Genomic DNA, 17,498 nt, shown 5'->3' on the forward strand with positions numbered 1-17,498 from the left:
CCATATAATAGTGGTCACATTCCTTCTTTTTTTCTCGTTCCTGTTCCTTTTCAGAACCGAGTTCAGCTTCATGCAAAATTATTAACTGCAAGGATAACCAGAGCATGCCCTCTGAATCTGATTCCCCCTCTGATGCCACATCTGACAAGATTCAGTGCAAAATGTCTTGCTATACAATTTCCTCTTGCCAGAAGGGGGAGCTGTGTTCTTGAGTCGACACTAGTTTCATGGGTGTGGCTGAACAAGGACAATTTCCTGTTGCCATGCTACACAGTGTAATGATGACTCACCACTCCGACTCTTTTGAAATTGAATTGAGAGTTGAAGCAAACATGCACACATTTCCCAAAACACACCTATTTGACCACACCGTTTTGCGAAACCATTGAAAGTCAGTTGAAAGTTAGCGATCGAGCAAATGTGTCTCTTCATCTGGCTCCAAAAGAAGTCATGGGTTGTTTGGAATCTTCAATGGGTTCTTGTGTTTAATCCCTTCAAACTCAATTTCTCTCAATGGCTAACAATAATTTGAGCTGTTTCAGCATGGCTACGTTGCATGACTGCAGTGTTTAAATCATTGATGAGCTTTAAGTGCGTACTGTACAGTGAGTTTAATTGCAGTCATTTTATTTGCTTGTCGGTTTATCATTCTGCACCAATAAATTGTTTCAAGTCTTTTCATTTGATTTGGTCATGCCACAAATATGAGGTCATCAAAGCAGATCTGTACTTTTTGGCAAATATGTAAAAAAAAAAATAAAAAATACATGTTCCAATGTTAAAAACACGCCCTGTCTTATAGTTTTTATTGGATGACGCATTTAGTTATTGGAGCTGCTTCTTGCAGGAGACAAATTAATTCAATATGATTGTGAGTTTGCTTTAAAAACACTATTGAAGATTTCTCAGCATGTCTCAGAAGACCAGACCAATATTTTTATTAATGATAACGATGGATGACTTTCTCATTCGGTTATAGTTGAGCGTGATCAAACTGTTTTGTGTTCATCCACTGCCAGCAGCTCACACCAAACATAGTGGCCCACTGAAACAGTCAATCGTATGACATGTAATTAATACTGATAAACAGCAACAGTCCCTATCATTATCTGATTTTCTTGCAGCACGTAATATTTGTACGAAAGCATTATTTGTGCTCAGCTCTCTGTGCCTGCACACAGCTGTAAGAACACAGAGTTCTGCAGCCTGTTCGTTTTCTTTCCTCCACGACAACGCAGGCGCCTGGATACAGACCACGCAGACTGGTGTTGTGCCGTAATCCCATCCCCCGCAGAATCTGTCTCGCATGCGCGTGAACGCGCATTCGTTTTGTCCGCGCGATCGAACGTGCGCCGCTGCCACGACAAAACGAGTACTTCCGTAAACCGGCAAAGGCCGGAAAGCATAGCAGAATGCAAACGCAACGAAAAGAGATCGCGGTCTTTGTTATAGGTTATAGGTTAAAAAAAAAAAAAAGAACACATCGACCGCGCGTTCACGCGTAGGTGAGTGACATTATGCGGGGGAGTGTGATTTCGGCAAAACACCGAGCCTGATTTCCCATCCTTTGTTATAGGTTATAGGTTAAAAAAAAAAAAAAAAAAAAAAAAAATGAACACATCGACCGCGCGTTCACGCGTAGGTGAGTGACATTATGCGGGGGAGTGTGATTTCGGCAAAACACCGAGCCTGATTTCCCATCACCATCATCATCATGACAACAGGGCCCACCAACAACCAATCACAGCCCTCCGAGCCCCGTCCTGCCCGCTGATTGGCTCCCGGGACCTGCAGCCTGTTGTGGAATGCCCGTCTTTCTGCTGCCATGCACACATTTGATGGACCTTTTATCGTTGTTTTTCTTTGCTCCGAGCAGATTACACCTACATCTGTAATCCTGGGAGATGCCACATGCTTTTGCGCTGATGTGGAGCGCTGTTGTTTCTTTTTTTTTTTTTTTATGATCCTCTAAAAGCACAACATCCTAATGAGGACGAACTTTCACTGGGCGATATCGCTCTATTACGTATTGTCTTTAACAACAATATATTGTGGTCACGGCAAAATGCTATCAACTGAAAGGTAAAATAATAATAATAATTAAAAAAAAAAAAAACTTAAAAAAAATACCAAATATTACTTTAAAAATAAATACAATAAATACACTTTCATTGTTTTCAGGTTATCTTTTTAATGTAATACCTTTAACCTGAGAACCTTCACTTCCTGGCCACCGGAAATCAATCTCCCTCAACATGTATCGCTCTGTTATTGTTGTGGGTTATAAATAACAGCCTTTCCCCCTGTAATGTTGAGAGTTAACCACAGGCTATTTATAGCCGGGGCCAGATTAAGACTCGAACTGTTAATCAGGTTAGGAGGAGCTCAGTGACTGAAGCGCACAGCCAGGTAAAACATGGGGAAATATGATCTATGAAAAATCATAACACTGCATTTGCTCTTGTGTTTCTTTCAATACAACTAAAACACATGCGGCGGTGACACTGTGCGTGTCAGCCACCTCCATTCACATCACACGCGTCTGCTCCTATTTGTTGCAGACCGAGATTTAGGGAGGGGGCGATATTTTCCCTGCAGGCTACAGCTGGACGCAGAGACTTGTGAACTCTTGTCACTCGTGTTCTCTAGTCTGTGTCAGCGCTAGCGGTATTTATTCGAGTCCGGGATATTTTTTCTATGTCTTCTTTTTTTAAAATTTAATTTGTCCCTCAATTCCTTCATGACTAAAGGGAGCGTTAGCGCACGTCGCCATTTGTTGAGGTGACCGGAGGAGAGAAAGTTTGCTCGCTATTGCCTTTAGCAGCTAGTTAGCACCCTGGCCAGTAGCTCGCCCAGCAGCTCGTCGTGACAGTTGACGCTTAGCAGACGTTAGCCAGTTGAGCTCGCCGCGTTTGACATAAACGAGTGGAGCACCCTCCGGCAAGCCTATTTAGAATATCTGTTGTTGCCGAAGCGAATTTCACTGCCAGGCTTGAAGACAGTGTGAACGTGTGCACTGGGCAGGGCGAAGTCTGCGGTCGCGTTAGCGAATTAGCCGGGCTAACCGCTTAGCCAAGTCAGCGAACGTTTACACTTTGATTTCTCTCGACTGCATCGCCTCATCCGCGATTTAGCGGCAGTCGCAGCCTCCGCCGAGAGTGACTGGGTTCAATCAGCCGGCCACTCTCCGCTCCTCGACATATGCGGGTTCATCTTTACCAGGTGAGTCAGTCGTCCCACCTTCGGTGTCGGTCAACGTTGTGAGAACATTTTAAGTCGTGGTTCGACGCTTGACGCTGCAGAGGAGTTTGATATCAACATTGGTTAGCTCGCAGGCTAGCGAGGCAGATTGCTTGCTGTTTGCCAGCTAACCAAAAGTTGCTGTCACAAGTTGTATGGTGTGTCGCATTGACAGATTTTTTTTCCCAGTCAGCTTCGCAGGTCAATTTAACCGATATCTCATTCAACAGAGTTTGTTTGTGTATGCACATGAGCCACATCGGCGAATAATATTAAAAGACGACAATCAGGTACGGAGGGCAGAGTTGTCAATGGTTTGGTTTGTTGTGAATAATTACTGACGAAATGGTCTTTCTAGGCAGAGCTGCTAGCTGCGTTAGCTGGCTAATCCGCTTTATGCAACTACGGTTTCAAGCAGCGCCACTCCCTCGGTTTTGTTTTTGTTCACCCTGGATGTGCGATTAGTGAAACTCCGAGTCGGATGTGTCTGTTCTGCTACCCCTGGGCTATCGGGAAGGGACGTCGTGGCTCACGACAATATGACACCGATTGTTAGTCGTGTGGCGGTAGGTGACATTGGCCGAGCCTGTGGTGGTCTGTATTGTGCCCTGTCGGTGTGTTTACAAGCGGCACTGGGGCAGCAGAGCCCCCGACAAATGGCTTGCGACGATCATTGTGTAACGCTGAGCGACACGCAGAGGCTGCATCCATCTGCCGCTTGATGGCTGCTTTTCTGTGCACTGACGTGAGTCGCATTCCTCAGTTTTCTGTGTTGACTATTGCATAACGCCGTGCTGCCGCCTGTCGAAGCTTATCCGACTCCGCCGCTTTAACTTATGCATGACACAGTGGATCAGCCGCGCGGGGGGGATTTAACAAAACGCACATTAGAGATGCTTTAAACCGCTCTCAGTGTCAGTGACACCGGGATGTGCATTCGAACTGAGCTAGATGGAGCCCGTGTGGTCAGTCCTGTGTGATGTCACTCCCAACGCCTACACGACCATTGTGGTTCTTTGTTATGGTTCCTGGCCTCGGTCGAAGGAGCTGTCCAGGAGCTCCTGCGATGAAAACAGACTGCCACTGTTGTGAATCAAGCATCAATGGCTGCATCTGATTGGAAGGTACTCTGTGTACTCTTAGCAGGACCAGATTGCAACTAGGCTTGCACACCATTGCCGTCTCCTCCTCCTTGGTAACCCATGGCAATCTGCACTCCAGCCGTTCACGCATCTGCAAAACATGGGCTGGAAACAACGAGCAAGGAGCTCTTCTGCTTTTTCCTCCTCTGAAGGGCTTCCTGCGTGGTGGTGGTGGTGCTGCTGATGATGAGGGTTGCAGGCTGTCACCGTAGCTGCGAAAATGTCAGCGCAGTAGAAACCTGTATGTCCATGTGCCTCTGTTATTTTGTGGCTGCACAATACGAGCGCTCTGCCGAACTGGTTTAAAAAGTCTCCCAGTAAAAATAGATGAGATGCTGGAGAAATGGAGAAAGGCTTGTTCAGAAAAAAAAAAAGTCTGGATCCAAGTCAGCAAGTGATGGTCAGCCACTGCAGAACAAGCGCTGCTGCCTCCACAGTGTGCTGCAGTGCTGCGTCCATAACTTTGTTTGCTCGTGCGTGGAATGGATTGTACATATGATCCCATTTATCGTATCGATTGTAATGCTGCAATGATTGCTTTTAATTCAATCTCATTTGGAGGATTGGTTTAATGGCTTAGAGAGTGCGCTGCTGACTAATCTGGAGTCGGTGACACAGCAACGAAATTAGACGCCATGCACAATACTGCTTCCTGCATCGCTATTCATTTTTTCTATTTTGTTTTGCTTTTTTTCCCCCCCTGCTTTTTTTGCAAAGCATTAGTGCAGGGCCTTTGATTGAGGCTGCCGGCTGAACAGCCGGAAAGCAGTCAGAGAGTGGCGTCTGGCTGAGAGCAAGAAGGGAAAAGCTGCATTCAGACGATGTTTCTGTTGATGTGGATAGAGAGATGCATACAGTGCAGTGCAGGCCGTCGATAACACAGCCACTATGTTGAGAATGTTTTCTCTTTTTGGGTAAAGGACATGTATGTTTGCAAAGGGTTACAGTTGAGTCCATTTGGACAGTTTTTACTGAGACAACTGCATGTCTGCTTGGCCAGGCAACCACCGGTACCTTTCTTCAATTCTTCAAGGTGATGCTGTCACAGAGAAAACATTTGACCGTGATTGTGACAGAAAGGGAGGGAGCAGTTAAAACCCTGGCGGCAAGAAGGAGAACTGGGGAAGTATTGATTCTGCTCACCTCCTTGTGCCCTAACAACTGATGGCCAGCAACTGGCGTATCTTGATTTGTTGGGAGTGCAGTTAAAAGAGCTCAACTTCCTCCAGTGGGTGAAAGACACTGTTTTGTTTTGTTTTTTCATTTATTGTGTTTTATTATTATTGCATTGTCTGAAGGACCAAAGCACAGCAACGTGTCTTGGTCGCCTATCCCAGCTGCTCTTTGCTTTGGAAGAACCTCCGTTCACATTCGTGCGCGCGCCTGTCTGGCAGTCCGGCCCGATTCAGTCTTGTGACTAAGTGTGCGGCTCTCTGTGATACTGTGGAAGTGAGAAAGAGATTCTATTTAAAGTTTTTTCTTCCCCCACACTGTACCATTCCACCAGAAATGTACACACAGTCCAACTGGAGCCAAGTTTGGTCCTGCTTGTGTCTTTAAGTATGGAACAAGTGGCCAGTATGACCAGTGGAATGCATGTTGGAGAATTTGCTTCCTAAATGGACAGAAATGGTGGCAATATAAAAGCTTTTCAATTTCCCTCTTCGTGGAATGGTTTTAGCCGTTGCTTCTCACAGATGAGCCTTTGTGACACCTGCTCAATGGTTGAAACAGGTGTGGGGTTGACCCTTAGCCCACTCCCAGACCAGCAACCCCATCAGAATGTCACTCTTAAAAAGCCGAGGTGGCAGTGAGGGAGACCACAGGGGGTCTCGGATCGGTGACTGACCCCAGATATCCTGATAGGAGCATCCGCTGTTTGAAACGCTGCAGGTTAAATTGCAAAAAAAAATTTAAGATACTTCAAATGTTTATTTCATCATTGAGTTTTTTGTTGTTGTTTTTTTCCCCGTTTTTCTTGTCGGGTTTCTCATGCAGTTGTTGTTGAGGATCGGTGACTTCCAGTGGCTATGACCTCTTTGCTGTTTTCTTGGTGCATTATTATATTTAATCCCATTTAATTCCATGTATACTGTGCAGTCTTTACTGTATAACACTGACTGTCAGCCCACCTCTTGTTGCTCATTACCTCATTGCTTCTATTTCTTGTAAATGACAAAAGTCTGTGTTTTTTGAGGAAGCACAAAGTCTGTCAATCACTGCTGTGTTCTATCAACACAATAATGGAAGAATCACTGCTTGTGTTTTTTCCCCCCAGAAGTAATTTGTAGCTCATGTCCCCAAATATGTCTGTTTGTTCTCCAACATTATGTCTCTTTATGTGACTTTTACTCCCTCTGCCCACCTCCCTTTTTTTAGTCTGCTGGATGTTTTTTTTTTTTTTTCCAACAGGACAAAACCTTGTGACATTTAACCAGTCCAGTAGTGTGGCTGTGGTACAGCTGGCTGTGCTGATAATAGCAGCCGGCCAGTTGAGCAAGGCTTGCCGCTGACATAAGGAGAAGTGAAAGAAAGATTTGTTTCCTTGTAGGTCGTAATAAAATGGTGAAATATTTTCAGGCTTTTTTTTTCCTTTAGAATTTCTTTCCCTTTTGCACTTTTGCACTTTTCCACCTCACACTGCTCCTGTCCAGCTTTTAATGCAGTCACTGGTTTGATCCCTCAGTTTGGACATGATCACTGATAGTTATTGTTGGTTTTAGGGGTAATTGCTCTGTCATGGCATAATAAATATAGTTTAAGTTGAATCTTGCTGTGTCAAGCAAAGTTAGCTTTTCGACTTTTTAAAAAAAAAAAAATGATATTGGCTGCAGTCCACCCTGGTTGGAGAAGCATCACTGCACCATCAGTGTCCATTCCCATAATGCCTTTCCCCTCCTGACTTCCTGAAAGCATTTTATTTTGGTTTACTTTTCAACAGAGATCAGATAAAAACGTGGCTTTCACAGTTCATCTTTTCAATGTGGATATTTTGGGGATACTCGGGGAGTTTTGTTGAGGGTTTTTTTTTCTTTATACCCTATTTCTTGTGAAGTCTTGCCATAACCTTAAAAAACTTTTTACGTCCCAGCTCACATCAAATAGCTGTCGGGCCTGGTCAGCCCCACTGTGTCTGTGTCTGACTGCCTCGTCTCCGCTGACGTCTCCCTCCGTCTCTCCTTTTTATTTTCCAGGCGCCCATGACTCGGTTCCTCAGGCGTATCTACTGCCGCAGATGAATCTTCAGCTGCTTCGGTGTTGCTCGGCACCCAGATAGTCCCGTCCCCCCCTCTGCGTGGGCGATAAGGGACTACATTCAGCAGAATGCCCTCCTCAGTCAGGGCAGGGAGCCTGAAGGATCCGGAGGTGGCGGAGCTTTTCTTCAAAGAAGACCCGGAGAAGCTTTTCTCTGACCTTCGAGAGATTGGCCATGGCAGCTTCGGCGCTGTCTACTTTGTACGGCACACCGCACACTGGCACCGCACTCGAAGCGCAAAAAGAAAAGAAACACTCTTTAAGCTGCATGTGAACAAAATTTGAAGAAGGATTAAATGCACTGGCCGTCCCTAACGCACACCGATTGCCAAACGCAGTGCGACGACGGCGCCGTCAGCTGTTGTCAGAGTTTTCGGTGTATTTGATTACTCGCTGTGTATAATACAGCAACTCAAAACGTATTGAATTTTCCCCGCTGAATCAATCTTAAGTCAGTTTTAGTGCATCAGCGGGCCAGCAGAGATACTTTCAAGGCTATTTGATCCTCTGAAAAAAGAAAATAACGTATTGCCTGAGACGGACTCTATATGCTGGTGTTCAAGGCTTGTATAATGGTTCCAGTGCGTGCTGAGTGTAATGGTCCCAACGATGTATGTGCTGATTATTTGTTTGTCCAGGCACGGGACGTGCGCACAAATGAAGTGGTGGCGATTAAGAAGATGTCCTACAATGGCAAACAGTCTAATGAGGTGAGACAAGACCGACTCTGCTGCTCACTGCAGTTGAAGGTGACACTAAACCTGAAAAAAAAACACATTAGCTCTTTCAGCTCCGAGCCTCTTCAGGTCAAAACTAACAACGACGACCGGTGTTCTCAATTCTGAAGGCTGGCTCTGCACCAGGGAGTTGAGTTGTGTTGCTTCTGCCGCCTCTCATTGGCCTGTTGTGCTGATAAGGAGGCCGTCCTTTTTTTCTCCCATCAGACACCTGACACAGATTTTTGAGTTTTCAAACAAGGCTTGCATATTCAGAGAAGCTTGAAACAGCCACAACATCCACACATTTTAATGTCCCCATTGCAAAGGTGTGCAGTCATGTATGAGAGGCACATGTTTATTCAATCAAGTGGCAGACAACTTTTATGTGTTGGTAACTGTTGGAAACGACAAAACCACGACACCTCCGCCGAGGTGGCGCCTCGCTGTCGCCGTTGCACAGACACAGTTTCTCTCCATAATCAGATTACACATAATCTGCAAAGAGAATCCCACCCTGGCTCCTATTTATACTGAGAGAAAGTCTTGTGCACGCTCAGTTGCTCCTCGCAGTGTGTGTTTGTTTGAACCTCTTCTCACTTCCTTCCACATCTCTGAACAGAAATGGCAGGACATCATCAAGGAGGTGAAGTTTCTGCAGAGGATCCGGCATCCCAACAGCATCGAGTACAAAGGCTGTTACCTCAGAGAGCACACGGCATGGGTACGTCACCTTCTCACACTGCATGCAGAGTCGGGTTCAAGTTCTGTCTGTGACCTCTCACCATCAGTGTTGATGCCTTGGTTTCAGCTGGTGATGGAGTACTGCCTCGGCTCAGCCTCAGACCTGCTAGAAGGTAAGAAGATGCACTCCGTGTATGAGTTGCTTCACTCCTGTACTCCAGATTTCAGAGGGTAAAAAAGTGCCACTATGCACAGCTGTGGTCAAAAGTTTACATACACTTGTGAAGAACATAATGTCATGGCCGTATTGAGTTTCCAATAATTTCTACAACTCGTGTTTTTCTGTGATGGAGTGATTGGAACACACACTTGTTTGTCACAAATATCATTCATAAATTTTGGTTCTTTTATATTATGGGTCTACTAAAAATATGACCAAGGTTGATGAGTCAAAAATACACATGCAGCAACAAGAACTTATCAATTTCGGTAATGTAGAAAGTTGTGTCAATCAAGTTAGCTTCATGGCATGGCCTCATAACTTCTTGTGTGATTATGATTGTTTACAGCGGGTGACTTCTCTGAGCCCATTCAAATAGGGCTCATTTGATACAATCATTAAACTCGGACACACATGCTATAATTGTCAAGTTAAAGGCGTTCAGCACAGATCTGAAAACATTTTGTTTTTTGCAAGTGTGTGTAAACTTTTAACCACAACTGTATGTGAATACGGTTTGAGATGGAGAACCATGGTGTGTTTGAGACCTGCCGTACTGGCTAAAGTTTGAAATGTTCCCTCTCCTCCAGTTCATAAAAAACCTTTACAAGAAGTCGAGATAGCTGCCATAACACACGGCGCCCTGCAGGGACTGGCCTACCTTCACTCCCACAACATGATCCACAGGTGCACTTTTTCTCTCACTTCTTTCTAACATACGATGCTTTGTCACAGCGTCTGTTGGTGTCACCCACATGTTTTGTTTTTTTCTTTCCAGGGATGTGAAGGCAGGTAACATTCTGCTGACGGAGCCCGGGCAGGTCAAACTGGCCGACTTTGGCTCCGCCTCCATCGCCTCACCTGCCAACTCCTTTGTGGGGACGCCATATTGGTAAGTGGAAACAGACGGAATTCAAAATATGTGAATCATTTTCTGCACACCCTTGCCGACCAGTACAAAAGAAGCTGTGGAGATATGGTCTTGGTCGAGGAGTACTAAATGAAATGTCATTGTGCAATGTACAATGACAATAAAGTCTTCTAAACTTCTAAGAAGCAAAAAGACAGGTTCTTTTCTCATCTCTGGGAAATTCACTGGCAGGCTACAGATGCCAGATGGATGTATATGGATGGAATGTAACAACTATTCAAACTCTTATTTCTAAACAGGATGGCCCCAGAAGTCATTCTGGCTATGGATGAAGGCCAGTATGACGGGAAGGTGGATGTCTGGTCTTTAGGGATCACCTGTATAGAATTAGGTATGTGCGTGCATGCGTGTCCTGTTTATAAGATTATTGAAAATAAATGTTAACATGACCTATGATGTTGTTGTTAGCAAATATCAGCCGCAGAAAGACTAGATTACCTTCCTCCCTGGGGCTGTCATTTTATTCCTTGTTATTGTTTTTGATGAGCTTGTAGTATATTATATATTCCAGTTATAATCAGCTTGGAAAAAAGACTGGTGTGGAGTTGGTTCAGTTAATGAATGTGATAATTCGGTCAAAAGAACAACCGGCTGACTATTGTGTGTCTGTTTCAGCGGAGAGGAAGCCTCCTTTGTTTAACATGAATGCAATGAGTGCCTTATACCACATAGCGCAGAATGAAAGCCCCACGCTGCAGTCAAGTGAATGGTGAGGCGCCGCGTCCGCTCACACTCGTACACACACTCGTGTTCAGATTGTTTGTGTAGCTATGCCTCTGACTGTTTGCATGTAATCAATGCTGCATAGCATTCAGAGGTTGTCGTAAAGCTTGTGTGAAGGCAATTCCTGAGCTCTCGCCAACAACCGCATGTGCCATAAGACATTGTTGGATTCTTTTTATCTTCATCCTTTCGGTAAATTGTCACTATCACTATCATTATTCTGATTGTTCCTGTTCTTTTTCTTGTCTTGTTCCGACCCTGCGTCGCATCGTTCCCTCCTCCAGGTCAGATTACTTTAGGAACTTTATCGATTCATGCCTTCAGAAGATCCCACAGGACAGGCCGCACTCTGACGACATGCTCGGCGTAAGTGCAGACTGCTCTCATCCACACGGCATCTGTTAAGATCAAGTACTTTTTCTTTTTTGTTCCCATATGGTTCCATTTTAATTCTCTAATCCTCCATTTTCCTGATGTACACACGCAATCAAAACACGTTCACACAGCAGACAGATGTAATTACTGTTGGGACTTGACTTCTGCACCTATCGTTAAGCAACCGGGCAGCTGTTACTTTGTTCACTAATGGACTATTACTAATGGAAGTTGTCCTGTGGGTATGAGAGCGTTGCATATCGTGTCCTTCTTTTTAGAGACCCAAATAGCACTTGTACTTCAAAAAATATCCAGTATTTGATTAATATTCACAGTGCAAAGTTGATGCTAAAATCAGGAACCGTTAGGTAACATGTGAATACACCAAACGTTTGCTCTGTGTATCACAGAAATGAAAATTTGCCAGAATGCAGACGTGAACTGAGGAAGCGATCGATCCTCCATAGAGGCCCTTTGTTGCTGTACTTCCTCCCCTTCACCCTTGCTCTTCCTGACGTCTTCCTCTCAGCATGCGTTTCTGCAACGTGAACGCCCCGACTCGGTACTGATGGATCTCATCCAGAGGACAAAGGATGCGGTGCGAGAGCTCGACAACCTGCAGTACCGCAAGATGAAGAAGATCCTCCTCCAGGAAGCTCACAACGGCCCCACTGCAGAAGTCCAGGATGGAGAAGAGGTGCGTGTGCGTGCGCATTCGTGCGTGTTAAGAGCCCTGTGCTGAGCCACTAGGACTCATTTGACTCTTTCCTTGATTTCCATCATGCAGAGATGCTAACGAGCGGGCTGTGGTCTGCATGCATGTCTGTCTATTTCCTCTGTTTCTCTGTCCACTTTTTTTCCTCCTCTGGTCGCTTCCCTGTTCTCTCTCTCTCTCTCTCTCTCTCTCTCTCTCCCTCTCCCTCTCCCTCTCCCTCTCTCCCTCTTTCTCTCTCGCTCTGTGCTTTTTTTTCCTCTCCCTCTCTCCAGGAGCTGGAGCCCGGCGCAGGTCGAACCGGAACAGTAAACAGCGTCGGCAGTAATCAGTCCATCCCCAGCATGTCCATCAGTGCCAGCTCCCAGAGCAGCTCTGTCAACAGCCTGAACGAGGCGGCTCAGGACAGCCGCAGCGAGCTGGACCTGATGGAGGGAGACCACACTGTCATGTCCAACAGCTCCGTCATTCATCTCAAACCGGTGCCTGCAAACACCAGCGTCTAATGTTACACCTTTTTAATCATTTATTTATTGATTTAATTATTTTTTTCTGTTTCATACATAAATGAATATTGAGTCAGTCACCGATTCAATTCATTTGAATTCAGAATAGAATAATAAGAAGTTTAAGATGAGATCATCTTGACACAAGTGAGAAAGTCCCCCTTTTCCACCCAATATTATTACATTTTTACTTAAAGAGCCATAGAATCCATCATGTATGAAACCGACAGTGAATCAGTATTAATCTTATTTGTTTTACAACAATAATTATTTGTAAGGACTTTTTTTAAAACTAATTATAGTTTCTGATTTGTTTTGTCTTGACTCATCTCTCCTTATCCTGAACATTCCAGTTCTCTCAACTGCTGTTGTATATCAGAAATGGCAACATTATAATTTGGCTGCTCTTTTTCATCTCCAGGAGGAGGACGAGAGTTTACCTGGAGAGCCGGTGGCCGCCAGTCCACCATCTGAGCCCCAGCAAACTCCAACTCAGGCCCCAAAGAAGCACTACCGCAACAGAGAGCACTTTGCCACCATACGAACAGCATCTCTGGTGAGAACACATTCGTATGCCGTTTCCCTCCAAACTGGCCACTTTATTGGGCTCACCTTGCTTCTACCAGGTCGGACCAACATTTACCTTTGGCACTTCCAAGTTCTGGTGCTCAGTTTCAACATCGGTAGCCAGTCTTGACCATGTCTGTGTTGCATTGAGTTTAAAGTTGAAGAAAGGATTGATATATCTCAATTTCAGCATCATTGCTATCATCAGTTTAGGATCGTTAACCTTGTCTTCAACTTGTGTGTATGGGATCCTGCTTGGGATATGCATGAGAGCCTTTGCTTCATCATTATTAGGGAACTCACTGGGGAAACACAACCCCTGTGCTGCTCGTGCCAAACGTCTCTTTGTTCTAAAATCTTGCAGGTGACCCGTGAGATGCAGGAACATGAGCAGGACTCGGAGCTGCGTGAGCAGATGTCTGGGTACAAACGCATGAGGAGGCAGCATCAGAAGCACCTGATGGCCCTGGAGAATAAGCTGAAGGGGGAGATGGATGAGCACCGGCTGAGGTTGGACAAAGAGCTGGAGAGCCAGAGGAACAACTTCACCCAGGAGATGGAGAAGCTCCTGAAAAAGCACCAAGCAGCTTTGGACAAAGACGTATGTAGACAAGAAAAAAAACACAAATAAAATGTCTGCTCCCATCAGTGTGCATGAAGAAATCTTGCAAGGCAAGAGATTTTTTTTCCTCACTGCACATTTGTCTTTTAAAATAGTTTAAGACTTTTACCAACGACGAGAAGAAGTTCCAGCAGCACATCCAGGTGCAGCAGAAGAAAGAGCTCAGCAGCTTCCTGGAGTCGCAGAAGAGGGAGTACAAACTCCGTAAAGAGCAGCTTAAAGAGGTGAGACTGCATCTGTCTCAAAGCTGCTTCATTCAGCTAATCAGTGATTCATCTTTGACAGTCCTCAAAATTGAAACCTCTAGATTAACATTCAGCAGAGTTTGTTTAAGTCACTTTCTTTAATTTACTGTTAATTTTAGTCAATATAATTATTAATGTAATCGAACCGATTGTTTCACCGACTGCTGATGTGGTTGAATGTGTATCCGTTGAGCTCGGTCGTCGGCGTCGTATAATAAAAGCAGCGCCTGTGTGGCAGGAACTGAGTGAGAACCAGTCGACCCCCAAGAAGGAGAAGCAGGAGTGGCTGTCCAAACAGAAGGAGAACATCCAGCACTTTCAGGTGGGGGACCTCATATACGCCTTATTGTTGGTTTTTTGTGTTTGTTTGTTTGTTTAAATTACGCATATGATGTGAATCTGTATATATTTATGATGTCAATCGTCAGGCCGAGGAGGAAGCAAACCTGCTGAGGAGACAGAGGCAGTACCTGGAGCTGGAGTGTCGTCGCTTCAAACGTAGGATCCTGATTGCCAGACACAACGTGGAGCAGGACCTGGCCAGAGAGGTCGGTAGTGAGAAGATAACTGCCTCATCGCGCCTCTAGGGGTGGGCTAGGTATCGGTCCGATACAAAGTATATATCACCAGTACCAATAGTTTTTACTTAAAAATTTGTGATAATTGAATGATTTTGTGATTTTTGCCTTTTGTTAGTTGATTTTGATGATGGTGAAACACAGGACAAAAATTTTAGGCAAATAAACATGATTTTCTGTATTGATTGACTACAAGATAAATTGAAAAAGGATAGTATGAAAAAATAGAATAATAATAAAATTAAAAAAAAGCAGCAATGTAACAAAATATAAACTTAACAATGCGAAACAATACACCAAAAACTAGCTGTCATTACACGCAGATATTGGTGAAAAAAAGTCAGGTTGTAGGTCCTTCACAACCAGAGAGATACAGACAGAGCTGCGCTCTTTTCTTAGACAGACTTGGAGAGAAGCTGTGAGCAAGTTGGAGTCATTTGCCCGACATCTAGAGAGAAATATCTCTAGATGTGGCAATATCGATCTGATACCAGTGCTCACCTCGGTATCGATGCGTAGATCAATGGGAGCATCCCTCCTGGCCTCCTCACCTGTCTGATTCCTCTCCTCTCTTCCCTCCGCCTCTCTGTCCAGGAGCTGAACAAACGGCAGACACAGAAGGACCTGGAGCACGCCATGCTGCTCAGACACCACGAGTCCATGCAGGAGCTGGAGTTCAGGCACCTGGGGACCATTCAGAAGGCGCGGGAGGAGCTGATCCGCACGCAGCACCAGACGGAGCTCACCAACCAGCTGGAGTACAACAAGAGGAGGGAGAGGGAGCTGAGGCGCAAGCACGTCATGGAGGTCCGGCAGCAGCCCAAGAGCCTCAAGGTGCCCCGCACGCGAAAGCTGCTCCGGAACCGAGTCGACTGCAAACCAAATGCACTCTTTTAATTGCTGTCTCGTCGCACTTTTCCTCTGCAGTCGAAGGAGCTCCAGATCAAGAAGCAGTTCCAGGAAACCTGCAAGACGCAGACCAGGCAGTACAAGGCCCTCAGGAACCACCTGCTGGAAACCACGCCCAAGTCTGACCACAAAGCTGTGCTCAAGAGGCTGAAGGAGGAGCAGACCAGGAAGCTGGCCATCCTGGCCGAGCAGTACGACCACTCCATCAACGAGATGCTCTCCACGCAGGCGGTGAGTAGCCCGGTTAAAGCCTTGGACACCCGGCCGAGCACCCGGTAACGATGTGGTCTCCCTCAGCTGCGGCTGGATGAGGCCCAGGAGGGGGAGTGTCAGGTGCTGAGGATGCAGCTGCAGCAGGAGCTGGAGCTGCTCAACGCCTACCAGAGCAAGATCAAGATGCAGACGGATTCTCAGCACGACCGGGAGCGCAGGGAGCTGGAGCAGAGGGTCTCCCTGCGACGGGCTCTGCTGGAGCAGAAGGTGAGAGAGAACTCTGCCCAGGGGTGTCTGGCCAGCAGCAGCGCCAGTTATTGGTGGGCGCAACAAAATAAATCAGCTGGCTTTTGTTTTGGTTTTTATCATCTACTTCATTTATTCTATGTATTTCATACATTTTATTTTCCTTTGTGAAGTAAACGTCCAAAAAAATTGCCGCTTATCACTTAATCGTTAATCGATCGCAAACAATTAATGAATGAATTGATAATTTGCATCCCTAATCTGTATGTGTCGGTGTGTATTTGTATCATTTTCATTTGTGTGGTTCTATGTTTTTGACAAATCTTTGTTTTCTTGTAAAACAAGAAGCACTTTTGTTTCTTGTCTTTCAGGGGAGAAAATGTAATAAAATTGTGGTTTTAAAAATCAACATCTTTTCTTTTCTTTTTTTTTACTTCCTCTCCTACAGATCGAGGAGGAAATGCTGGCCCTGCAGAACGAGCGTCTGGAGCGGATCCGCTCCCTGCTGGAGCGCCAGGCCCGGGAGATCGAGGCCTTCGACTCGGAGTCCATGCGGCTCGGCTTCAGCAACATGGTGCTCACCAACCTGGCCTCTGACTCCCAAGGGGGCTGGGGGAGTGGTGGAGGTGGAGGAGGAGGAGGAGGAGGAGGGGGAGGAGGAGGCAGCCAGGGTTCTCAGGGAGGAGGCCACTGGCCCGGGGGAGGAGGAGGAGGAGGGGTAGGAGGAGGAGGAGGAGGAGGTGGGGGAAGCCACTACAGCCACCATGGCCAGCAGGGCGGCGCCGGCTCGCAGCAGCCGTGGGGCCACCCCGTACTGTCGGGGGGGCCGCCGCCCTGGAGCCTGCACCACCCGGGCGGGGGGAGTCAGAGGGGGAGTGGCGGAGGCGTGGGCGGGGTGAGGAACAGCCCGCAGGCCATGAGGAGGACGTCATCGGGGGGGAGGAACGAGCAGGGCATGAGCAGGAGCGCCAGCATCACCTCCCAGATATCCAACGGATCTCACCTGTCCTACACTTAGACAGCAGCAGGAGGCGCCGAGGGGGGGAAAAACTGTCTTGAAGTTACATCCACTGTACGCACACACTCACACACACACACACACACACACACACACACACACACACACAGAATCACACACACCTCGCAAACAGACGCCTGTTCCCACGACACCTGTGACGCACACTGCACAGTATTGAGCCGGGCTTGAACTCAGCCCCCCCCCCCCATCTTTCCTGTTGTCCCCTGATGGCAACAAGAGTCTGTGGAACCCCCCTCAGAGTCCAGTGTTGGGCCTGGTCTTGATCCCACACTGGCCTCCACACTGGGTCTTGACTTTCCTGTCGTCCCCCGATAGCAACAAGAGTCTGTGGAAGCACCCTCACAGTCTGGGGGCCCAGTGAGGAGGCCAGTGAGGAGGCCAGTGAGGAGCCCAGTGTGGAGCCCAGTCTGGGGCCCAGTCTTGATCCCACACGGGGTGGGCAGTGAGTGGTTGTGATCGAGTCACAGTGTCCACTGGTCAATGCCACATCATCCTCAGCTGCCATAGAGGCGCCACTCACCAAGCTGCTGGATGTCGGCTGTGTGCTGGTCCACAGTGAATAGTTGCATCGTGGT

The 17,498-nt window shown here is 46.5% G+C and overlaps 2 protein-coding genes across 4 annotated transcripts in view; both read left to right on the forward strand.

The window, feature by feature from the left end:
• Positions 1-703, forward strand: part of smg6 (SMG6 nonsense mediated mRNA decay factor) — a 12,275-nt gene extending 11,572 nt beyond the window's left edge. For both annotated transcript variants that reach the window (XM_076031780.1, XM_076031781.1), the window contains exon 19: positions 1-703. This exon is cut by the window's left edge and continues 1,403 nt beyond it. The gene's annotated coding sequence lies outside the window, so the exon portion shown is untranslated.
• A 1,687-nt stretch (positions 704-2,390) lies between these two features.
• On the forward strand, positions 2,391-17,024 carry taok1b (TAO kinase 1b). Of its 2 annotated transcripts, none has more exons than XM_076031784.1 (21): positions 2,391-2,409; positions 7,577-7,838; positions 8,276-8,347; positions 8,976-9,077; positions 9,165-9,210; positions 9,848-9,944; positions 10,036-10,149; positions 10,428-10,519; positions 10,804-10,897; positions 11,196-11,277; positions 11,816-11,983; positions 12,274-12,480; positions 12,926-13,060; positions 13,436-13,672; positions 13,789-13,917; positions 14,177-14,260; positions 14,367-14,486; positions 15,111-15,350; positions 15,444-15,656; positions 15,723-15,905; positions 16,333-17,024. In XM_076031784.1, the coding sequence occupies exons 2-21, from the start codon at positions 7,707-7,709 to the stop codon at positions 16,900-16,902; spliced, it is 3,117 nt and encodes a 1,038-aa protein (XP_075887899.1). In that variant the 5' UTR covers positions 2,391-2,409; positions 7,577-7,706; the 3' UTR covers positions 16,903-17,024. The 2 variants fall into 2 exon arrangements, with proteins under 2 accessions (XP_075887899.1, XP_075887898.1); XM_076031783.1 differs by lacking the exon at positions 2,391-2,409 and adding an exon at positions 2,573-3,222.
• The last annotated feature ends 474 nt before the right edge of the window (positions 17,025-17,498 follow it).

Source organism: Nelusetta ayraudi, unplaced genomic scaffold (genome assembly GCF_046127955.1).
Source record: "Nelusetta ayraudi isolate G7.1 ecotype Tasmania unplaced genomic scaffold, CSIRO-AGI_Nayr_v1 ptg000033l, whole genome shotgun sequence".
NCBI lineage: Eukaryota > Metazoa > Chordata > Actinopteri > Tetraodontiformes > Monacanthidae > Nelusetta > Nelusetta ayraudi.

Excerpts from the sequence above, each read along its gene's own strand:
- taok1b (XM_076031784.1), top strand. The coding sequence starts at position 7,707 with ATGCCCTCCTCAGTCAGGGCAGGGAGCCTGAAGGATCCGGAGGTGGCG. Across the intron at positions 11,984-12,273 it reads AAGTCCAGGATGGAGAAGAG|GAGCTGGAGCCCGGCGCAGG; the intron begins GTGCGTGTGCGT and ends CCCTCTCTCCAG. Across the intron at positions 13,061-13,435 it reads CCATACGAACAGCATCTCTG|GTGACCCGTGAGATGCAGGA; the intron begins GTGAGAACACAT and ends AAAATCTTGCAG.